Here is a 10,467-nt window from a genome sequence, read left to right as displayed (position 1 = left end):
CCCCTCCCCCTCCCCCTCCGGCGGATTCGCTGGCGGCTACGCGCTGTGTAATTCGCGACGTGGGATCTGTGCGTTCGACCTCACGGCCCTCGGATTTGGCCGGTGAGGATCCGTTTGATTGTTCCGGTATAGTGGGTTCAAGTCATTTTGCTCTGAGCGAGAAGTCTTGCGGTTGGTAGTATGTTGTTACGGTTATCGTTATTTAGGGTCGAGAAAACAATCGTCTATTTGCGCGATCTGCCGTCAAAAAGCGTTCCAGTAACTCATTTTCATGATTTGGGTGCTTCAGAATATCAGGCGATGCATGTAAAGTCTGCCTGGATTTGAAGTCACGAGACACCTTGGCTATTGTAGAAGTGATACACAGTTGCACCTAATGAACGCCAATGCTTCATTTCATCTTGAGACTTTCAAAACAGTAGTCCTGTGTTTTCACTAAAACATTGCATTCACGTCACAACCAGCCTTTTGCGGATCTGCTTTGAGTCGCATTGTGCGAGAGGCCCTGTTCTTGTTGATATGTTAATTCATTACAGATTTGAAGGTAGAATGTTCGATGTGGTGAATATTGTTGATATTTAAAACTCGGATAATGCATTTCCCCGTTGCTTTCGTTATCTTTAGTACTTAGGAGTAAAAGCTTAACAGATGTTTTTAATTTGTTGTCCTTCATGATGTGATAGTTGATCGTGAATATTTATGCAGGCATCTAGCTAATTTAGATGACACCTTTATCCGCACAAAATGGATGAACTGTAAGAAAGCTATAAGTGAAGAGGTAGAGATTGTGAGGCAGCTCGATGCCCAATTGAAGTCATTTAAAGAAGCCCCTGGGACAATGCGATCCTCATCGCCTCCTATTCGCTCTAATAATAAATCATTTCTATTCCAACCATTGGACGAGTATCCAACATCATCGCCATCAACCTTTGACGACCCTGATGTGTGGGCACCTCCAAGAGATACAAATACACCAAACCGAAGGTCAGCAAGAGGCCAATCTAGTGCAAGAAAATCCTCCCAAGATGGAGCTTGGGCACGGGGTCCATCAAAGACTGGAACACCTAGCCGTGGTGCAAAACCCAGCGGAAGTAAAGCAAGCTCTGCGGTAAGATCATCAACTGCTTCAAGCACTGGTGGGAGGAAAGGAAAATCAAGTTCGAGCAAGGCTGATTCAGCGGTAATTTCTTTCAAGCAAATATTCGTTACACTCTGAAATCTTTATTTGATCAAATACTCCCTCTGTTCCTAAATGTAAGTCTTTGTAGTGATTCCACTAGGTGGACTACATACGGAGCAAAATGAATGAATCCACACTTAAAATGCATCTATATACATCCGTATGTAGTTCATAGTGGAATCTCTACAAAGACTTATATTTAGGAACGGAGGGAGTATATTTTGTTGATGTTGTTAGTTACCTCTGTCTGCACCCATAAATGAGAAAATATATGTTTGAGAATTAGACTTTTAGTGCTTCTTTTTCTGCTGGCAATGTTTACCTGCCTGTCTGCCTAGTGCCAAAAGAAGAAGAAAAAGGAGCTTTTGAATGTCATCCAGGATATTTACTTCTTATATATTAGTTTTTGTATTGTATGATTTCATAATGTGGCTACATCTATTATTTCCAACATATGTTGGTGTATGCAAAGTGGAGTTAACAGTTTTCTGCAAGATACTACTGAAGTCAATGGTGCCATTTAGTTAACGTTAGCCTTTTTTTAGAAGATAGCCTTAAATATGTCGACTTGGGTTCTCTATTTGTTCCTAAAATCATTTAGTTTGTCATACCGAGCAACATACCTTTTTATAGTTATTGAAGACACTTTTTTTGAACTCTATACTGAAGGAATACTCTATCATCATCTATTTCTAGCTCCTCGTTGTGCATATTCCATAGGCGTGAAGTATGATGGTGCACACAACAAGAATAATGTTGAAATCACCAAGCATCTCAAAAGCAATTGCATACTGAAATAGGAGAGCATCTATTGTTACCTTCTAAATTAGGGAACTGGAATCCGCATCAACACAACAACAACAACAAAGCCTTTAGTCCCAAACAAGTTGGGGTAGGCTAGAGGTGAAACCCATAAGATCTCGCAACCAACTCATGGCTCTGGCACATGGATAGCAAGCTTCCATGCACCCCTGTCCATGGGGTAGGCTAGAGGGAACTGGAATCCGCATATATACATGTTTTTTTTTGTGCCTGCCTCTATTGGGTTTAGCCTTTTGATCAACTTGATGATATGGAACTACAGAGTACTGCTATATGCAAATCGCGTTTCTGAATTTTTCTATTTTTTTTCTTATCCTTTCCTTTCAGAGCAGCGATGCTGAAGAAGGTAAGTCCAAGAAGGCACAGTATGAAGGACCGGATGGGGACTTAGCTGCCATGCTTGAAAGAGATGTTCTAGACTCTACCCCAGGAGTCAGATGGGATGATGTTGCAGGACTTAGTGAGGCCAAAAGACTCCTTGAGGAAGCAGTTGTGCTTCCTCTCTGGATGCCTGAATATTTTCAGGTAACGATTTGGAATTTCGAACTATGCTATTCAATGAAGTGTCTGTTATTTTATCTGTTTATTCATTCTTGTTGCTATCTAACATCATGACCATGGACAAAGTTGCTGCCTTTCTTTGGTAGCATGGTGCACATGAGTCATCTGGACATCCACACTTATTATTTTTTCTTTAATATGGCTGGTTTATAATATGTCATTTAAAATTATGTATACCCAATCACGCTAACCGCAAGTTTCTAAAATTAGTAACTCATGATATTAATCTTGTATATTTTCTCTTTTTCTGTGCCCTGTTCCATTCAGTCTAAAGTTACATGTGCCTCATCATACTCCTTCGGGTTCTATTTCTGTTCAGGGTATTCGTCGACCTTGGAAAGGGGTTCTTATGTTTGGCCCACCAGGTACCGGGAAGACCCTTTTAGCTAAGGCAGTAGCTACAGAATGTGGAACAACATTCTTTAATGTTTCTTCTGCAACATTGGCTTCGAAATGGCGGGGGGAGAGTGAGCGCATGGTCCGTTGTTTATTTGAACTTGCAAGGGCCTACGCTCCAAGTACAATCTTCATTGATGAAATAGACTCCCTATGCACATCTCGTGGGTATGTGACTATACATTTTGCTGTTCGCCGTACAAGTTCAAGTTCTATTAATGCCGGCCAAGATAATGACAATTTTCCCAACAGCTTTGTAGCTTAAACTTGAAGACATTCTTAATTGTTTTGCCTGGTAAATAAGTTACATGTCGCAGAAGAGAACATTCTTGTGCTTTTTATATATCTCTTTTTAATTAAGCTTGACAGGCAAATGTAATGAAAATATGAAACTGCCAGTTCTTATATTTTATTTATCTTCATTTAGAAAATACCGTGCCCAGATTTATCAATTTATGTATTTGTTCAGAGCTTCTGGTGAGCATGAATCATCGAGGAGGGTAAAGTCTGAACTTCTAGTGCAAATAGATGGTGTTAACAATAGCTCTACCAATGAAGATGGTCAGCCGAAAATTGTTATGGTTCTGGCAGCTACGAACTTTCCATGGGATATTGATGAAGCACTCAGGTTGGCAAACTCTTTCACTCGTATTTGCATTTATTAATTTGGAGGTGCTACTGGTAGTATCAAAACTCTTGGCATAATATCTGGATTTGTACAAGATGATTGATTTCTTGAGTTATGTTACTATTGGAGTTAGAGACCGGATTTGTTTCTAGAGTTGTGTTGCTATTGGAGTTAGAGACCTGATTGATTTCTAGTGTTGTGTTGCTGTTAGAGTAAGAGACCGGATTGATTTCTTCAGTTGTGTTACTATTGTAGTTAGAGATCACCAGAGGTGAAGCGTAGTACATATATCTATACCAATATAAAAAGACCCAAAGGGGCAGATCCAAACAAATCTCAGCCATCAAATCATGTTAATCCAACGACCTATATTGCTCCAACGGCAAGCACTCAACGTGTTTAACGTGCAATTAATATTATACCAATTATCGACGGCTACACTATCCACGTAATTAATGCTTAATTGATATCCTACCTAATATCAGTTTGCAATTAAGTTTTCCCTTAATATTAACATGCATTGCATGTACACATTTACTAGTTTCCTTCAAATAAGGCAAATGATTCTTTTGTTTAGTTCATGCTACATTTGTCATGTCGCCGTTTTATGGAGTAAGATCAGAGCCTTGAGCATCTGTAACTTGAGTTCTGTTTCTGTTCACTACCTTTGCGGGCTAGAGTGGTATCTGGGTGTTCTGAATTTTAACTGCTCTCATGCCTCTACATTGATTAATGTGCCGTTTCCCTATTTATATTGTCTGCCGCAATAAACAGTTCTTTTCTGCAGTGAAACTACAGGTTTTATTTTTCCTGCCAATTTGTTTGTCAGTCAGCGTGCTAGCTACATGCTCTACTACTGGAACTATATTTATGTTACTATTCCTCTGGCACATATGGTTTTTTAACTCACCGAATCTTGATTGGCACAGGCGGAGGCTGGAAAAGCGTATCTATATTCCACTTCCAAGTTTTGAAAGCAGAAAGTCACTCATCAGCATAAATCTTAGAACGGTTGAGGTATGATGTACTCCCTCCGTCCGGAAATACTCGTCGGAGGAATGGATGTATCTAGATGTATTTTAGTTCTAGATGCATTCATTTTTATGCATTTCTTCGACAAGTATTTCTGGACTGAGGGAGTACTAAAGCATTTCTTGCTCATCTTTTCGTCATTTAGTTGTTGTGGTTTTATTGCATTCACAGGTACTGTTCAGTAATCATACTGCGTCATCTATATTGATGGTAAGTCACTGTTTAATATCTCATGTTGCTTACTAACGCCCCGCTTTGTATCAACAGGTAGCTACTGACGTTAACATCGATGAAGTCGCACGAAGGACAGAAGGGTATAGTGGGGATGACCTGACAAATGTTTGTCGTGATGCTTCGATGAATGGTATGAGGCGAAAGATTGCAGGCAAGACCCGTGATGAGATCAAGAACATGTCAAAGGATGATATCTCAAAGGACCCGGTAGCCATGTGTGACTTTGAAGAAGCTTTGGTCAAGGTCCAGAAGAGTGTGTCGCCGTCTGATATTGAACGTCACGAGAAGTGGATGGCCGAGTTTGGATCTGCTTAAACCTTGGTTCCCATTGAAGAAGATTGCTGGATCTTGTCCACTCTTTTTTGTTTGTTTGTGTTTTATTCCCGGCATCTGCCTTATTTCCACCTTTCCGTATATTGTTTCAACGGCGGCAGTATGTATGTATGTTCAACTATGCTTCCTGAGCCGGTAGTTTATGACAAGAGGCAGACCGTAAACTCAGAACCGAATTATTATTCGTTGAGTGTTTTTGTTGATTGAGTTTCAGTGGTACTGGAAGTCTGGAACTGTGAAAGTGAATTTCTTTGTGTTAATTCTCGAAATGCTATGTATGGACATGATCATCACTGTATTTCCATCTCCCACCCATTTTCTAGTTACTCTGCGGAATAATTTTGAAGTTTTGATATCCGCCTTTTACAGCATGAATGTTTCATGTACAGCGCTTTGTGTTGAAGAAGTTGCGTCTCCAGTGGTTACATTTCTGCATCCCTGAAGGCGCCTCCCAGCACTTGAAGATAACAGAGATCCGATCGTGTGTGTTGAAGCGATTTTTTGCCGGTCTATAGTGGTTACGCTCTTTGTTGAAGCGATGTTTTGCTGGTCTCAGGGTCAGTCTCTCATATGTGAGGTAGGGCCGTAGGGGCGGCCTGGCACCGAGACCTGGTATCATAACCTACTTCTCCTACCCCCAGAAAAATAAACTTACCTGTACTACGCGCAATCTAGTTGAAGACATGGAAGTCGTGTCCTTCACTTGTTTTCATGTGACCTCTCATATAGCTCTACCTACGATCAATGCTCTTCATGGCTCAAGTAAAAAAAAAATTGCTGTTCATAGCTACCTATGATAGAAAATTAAAAAACGCCGTTGCCGGGGATAGAACCCGGGTCACCCGCGTGACAGGCGGGAATACTTACCACTATACTACAACGACTCTGATGTTGGTTGCCAGAGTCTTAGTTTAATCATCTCATTCTTTAAACCGAGAATACCCAATGGGTCTTGCAAGATAGATCATCTCTGAATGTTTGGCTTTGTACTGCACACGCGCAACTGTATAAATTCGTCGCAACCCGTTGTACCAGCTCCAGAAATGCCAAACCGAGGAATACCCCTAGAGTTACCGAGCCAAACAACACCACCACGCCGCGCGCGCAGAACCGATAGCTCCTACACGCGCCATGAAGCATGCTTCAGAAAGGCGCAGGCACCACATTTACCCCTCTCTGCTCCCTTCTCCGATCCCCTCCTCCCTCCTAAGGCCTTGTTCGGTTGCATGCGAATCCGAGTGGATTGAAGGGGTTTGAGGGGGATTTAAACCTCTTATAAGTCAAAATACAAACCAATTCTTGTCAAACCCCTTCAATTCTCTTGGGGGAGGATTAACCGAACAAGCCTAAGGCATGCGCCGGCATGCAGTGACAAGGCGTACGCACACAGCGACCGGTATATTAGTAGGAGTATCAGAAAGCCGCTAGGTCGCTAGGAGTGCAGTGCAGGAACAAAAGGAACGAATGCGAGCGTGCACAGTGCGCGGACTGCACCCGGAACGTGGCCGCGCCACTGTGCGCTGAGTTGAAACGGAACAGTAACGGACTGGCGGGGGAGCAGCTGGGTAAACCACAACAGAAGGCAAGCAAGCGGTGGCCACTGCTGCTGCCTGTGCGCACCGCGCGCTACACTAGGCTACACGGCGCCGTGCCGGTGCGCCACTGCTCTGCTCGGGCTGGAGATGCGCGGCGTGGCCTGGCATGGCGGGGCGGGTTTGCGAATGCGGCAGCACGTACGCCCACGCCCGGCACATGGGCGCGGCATGCAGCAGCGACCACCCGCACGCTGCACAACACGCTCGATATATAGCTCGACGCCGACCCGTCCATGCCACCGTACGTCTCTACGTCGTGTAGTACGTGCAGTGCCATTGCGCATCGGGGCACAGGACACAGGTACGTGCCTCGCCGATGCCGTTGGGGAAAACCGAGCCTGGCGCGGCGCGGCGGCAGCGGTGCTGGCCTGGCCATAAATGAAAGCGAGCGCCGCCCTAGCTGTGCATGCATGCACGCCCGCAGCGGCCGGCATCTCGCGATCTCTCTTGTCTTGTCCATCCTGCCGCTGCCGGCCGCGCGCGCGTCCGGCCGCCTCGATCCTCGCCACCAGCTAGCTAGCTAGCTCGCGGCGGGGCAGCCGGCCGGCCCCGGCTTCTGGTACTCCTCCTTTCCCTTTATTCCTCTGGGCTGTGCAGGCGTGCGCCCGTACAGCGTCGCCGGCACGGCTTGTCCAATCGGGCGGGCGTGCATGCAGCGCGGGGCCGTTTTGTGCGTCCGTCAACAGAGGGGAATCAAAGCTTAGTAGCTAGTGACAGTGTATATCACACGACAACATTGTACCGTGCTACAGAGTGTGACAGGACACATCACGGCGGCACGCGCGCCGTACGGACGGACGGCGTACGTAGCCGGGTTGATGGATGCGCCGTGAGCCAAAACACGTACGTGCTACTACTACAGAAGCACGCTACGCGTGGACTGCGCGTGTACCGGATCCACCGGCCGCTCGCGAAATCCCGCGGCACAAGAGAGCACGATGTGCAATGGCGTCGACCCTTTGCTTAATTCACTCAGGGGCCTGCTGCCTGCATGCGCGCACGCAGCACGCAGCACGCAGCACGCAGATGCAGGACGTTACTCCTACTACTGGCGTCTGGGGTCTCTAGCTTCATGCTTGTTCGTTTTGAGCTCACCCCAGCCTAGGTGGCTATAGCCGCCTACCCTGCCCCTCCTTGTCAGCTAGTTTGCGATTTGTCTCCTGACGTGAGATCGGGCCGTGTAGAGCCTATGCTTCGTTTAGGGTTTAGATCGCCGGCCAGAATGCATGGCAGCGTGCAGGGAGATTGTGCTAGGCTGCTGACCCCTCTCTCAGCCATGGCGTAGCCCTTAACTAGGCCCATTTAATGCCCGTCCAGCTATCTGTGTTTCACCGTTTTGACTTTTGAATCACTAGGACTTGACTTGGAGCGAGTTTTCATTCAGATTCAGCCCTCCCCTCTGGAACCCCATCCCCTCCCGCACCTACTCGATCCCCACCGCCATCCCTCCTCCTACCTTGCCGCCGCCAGAGGGCATGGCCGGGCGAAGCCTGATCGGCGCCAAAGGCGGCGAGGCTCTCCCTTCCTCTCGCGTAGCAGGTGACGCGGGTCGTTCCCTCGGCCTTAAGCGTGGTACCGGACAGGTTGATCCTAGGGGTTGCCCTGAAAATCTCATTGTAAAGTGATCCCATGGAGAATTGGCCGGAGGGGTCCAGCCTCCGAGTCACCCCATCCCTCTCTGGTGAGGGTCTTGTGTCGTGGAGTAGAATTATAGGGTTTTGCCACTCGGTTGTTTGGCTCACCCCAAACATGATCCTAAATGTTGGAGCCCATCCATTGGGGGTCGACACGTCAGCCACCCTGGCTTCTTTGTTGTCGGCTGTTGCAAACAGACGCGGAAAAATTTCGCGAAGTGGTTGGTCCCCGCATTGCCATTGTCGTTCTTTTGTCAGAATTTACCATGCTTGCTGAGAAAAGTCGCCATGCCAGGGACAATATATTTTGCCATCCCAGATGTCAGATTTGCCATGCTTAAAAATCCAACCTTATCAATAATGCGTCCAGGATGATACAGTCGCGAAGGCCATTAACCTCTCTTATGCTACTCGTGTCATGGTAAATTTGGAAAGAAAGGAATGCTATGGTATTCCGTAACTCCGTGCCGGTTGGTGTCATGGTCACGAGAATCAAAGAGGAAGCGGTGTTGTGGTGTCTTGCCGGTGCTAAACATTTGTGTAACGTGATATCGCGAGAGTGATGTATTGTATGTGGCTTTGGCCTTCTGCCTATAGCTTGAACCTCTAAAACTCCTTATTTAATGAAAATGGCAAATCTTTTATCTCGTTTAAAAAAAATCCAACCTTAGATTGTCAGGATTTTCATTTATAAATTAGAAGAAGGTATGAAATTGCCTTGTCGGTGTATACCGATGTTCTCATAACTGCCGGTTTCCTCTGATATTGTAGAGTTGCACTCTCTCGGTTCAGTGGTGGAGGTAGAGGGTGGACAGGGTACGCAACGTCGTGATATACTGCAGAGGATCGGTGAACTTTGGAAAGACCATGAAAATCAAAATAAAGAGAGAGAGAGAGCAGCGACGTCGACCGGATGGCCCCCAACATTGTTGTCATTGATGAGGCCATGGCGTCGTGTTGCGCGTGCACCGATCGAGCGTAGATCTGCAGGACAAGCGTTGGACGGGAGAGCGCGAAGTACGCGATACACACATGCTCCTGCTCGTCGTACTACGTCCCTCGCTGGAGTTAGTGATGTCCAGTGTTAATCCCGTGACGCTTGTTCCTTCTCCAGGTAGTTTTTACCCTTCATGTTTCCCTGTTAAATCAAGACGAAAAATGTTGCTGAGCTAGTATACTACTAAGAAATTGATGCTAGTTACGGCTGAACTGAAAATACTACCAGTATTACTACATTAAGATGAAAAAAGTTAAGGTAAACAGTCCTGATGGACCGTACGACTTTCTCTTGTCCCCCAACCCTATGTGGGTAGGGCAAACTTTTCCCTCAAGACTTCACCGGTAAGCTCGTGAATTCGCCTCCTCTCTGCTCCGGTCAGTTGCTTAGGACCATAGGTTATGTTTTTTTAGTCCTCGCAGGTGCAGCGCACGGGCAGATGACGGAGTTTCTTCTTCGAGTTTGTCTTCCGGGTTTCGATCGCCCTCGAGTACGTTCATTTAGACGTAGTCGACGGAGTTTCGGTGTAGATTTGTGTCGTCTACTCGGGGCGGTGAGGTTAGCCTTTCTCGTCATGTGGCGAGATTTGGTGTTAGATACTTTAGATCTATACAAGAGTTCAACGGCTATGGCTACAACTTCATGGCGCCGGTCCGTAGGGGCACATGCATGAAGACTTTCCAGTTGTCATCGATAAGGTTAGATTGACTCTGGTAGGGGAGCGGTGACAACGGCGCATTCTGGCGGTAGTACTTGTCGTTCGGTTATCCTGGAATGTCGATGTAATTTTTATTATGTTTGAGATGCTTTGTGCTTCCGGTGAACTTTTATAATAGATCTGATCTTTTCTTGATGTTTTAAAAATGTAGAAATTAAGCTGAAAAGGGCACCGGTTAAGAGATCAATTTGTATTGCATTTTCCAAGGTATAAATGTTTGGTGCCGGCTGGCCGGCTAAGATTTGGGCCGTCCGCCTCACACGGACACGTCGGCCCCACCACCGATTTATCCCCTCTACCTTATCTCTAACCCGAAAACGACCTGGACCACTTATTC

The 10,467-nt window shown here is 46.1% G+C and overlaps 1 protein-coding gene across 1 annotated transcript in view; it reads left to right on the top strand.

The window, feature by feature from the left end:
* The window catches only part of LOC119276745 (katanin p60 ATPase-containing subunit A1-like), a 5,923-nt gene extending 477 nt beyond the window's left edge, over positions 1-5,446 (top strand). Inside the window, exons 2-7 of the mRNA XM_037557890.1 lie at positions 706-1,180; positions 2,330-2,527; positions 2,883-3,127; positions 3,429-3,587; positions 4,517-4,604; positions 4,887-5,446. Of these exons, the coding sequence (XP_037413787.1) occupies positions 706-1,180; positions 2,330-2,527; positions 2,883-3,127; positions 3,429-3,587; positions 4,517-4,604; positions 4,887-5,168 (1,447 nt within the window). The 3' untranslated portion in view covers positions 5,169-5,446. The remainder of the gene's footprint in view (positions 1-705; positions 1,181-2,329; positions 2,528-2,882; positions 3,128-3,428; positions 3,588-4,516; positions 4,605-4,886) is intronic.
* Positions 5,447-10,467: the final 5,021 nt, after the last annotated feature.

The sequence above is a fragment of the Triticum dicoccoides genome, chromosome 3B, assembly GCF_002162155.2.
Source record: "Triticum dicoccoides isolate Atlit2015 ecotype Zavitan chromosome 3B, WEW_v2.0, whole genome shotgun sequence".
Classification (NCBI taxonomy): domain Eukaryota; kingdom Viridiplantae; phylum Streptophyta; class Magnoliopsida; order Poales; family Poaceae; genus Triticum; species Triticum dicoccoides.
Note: the sequence above shows the minus strand (reverse complement) of the source record. Positions and strands in the feature narration are given on the sequence as shown.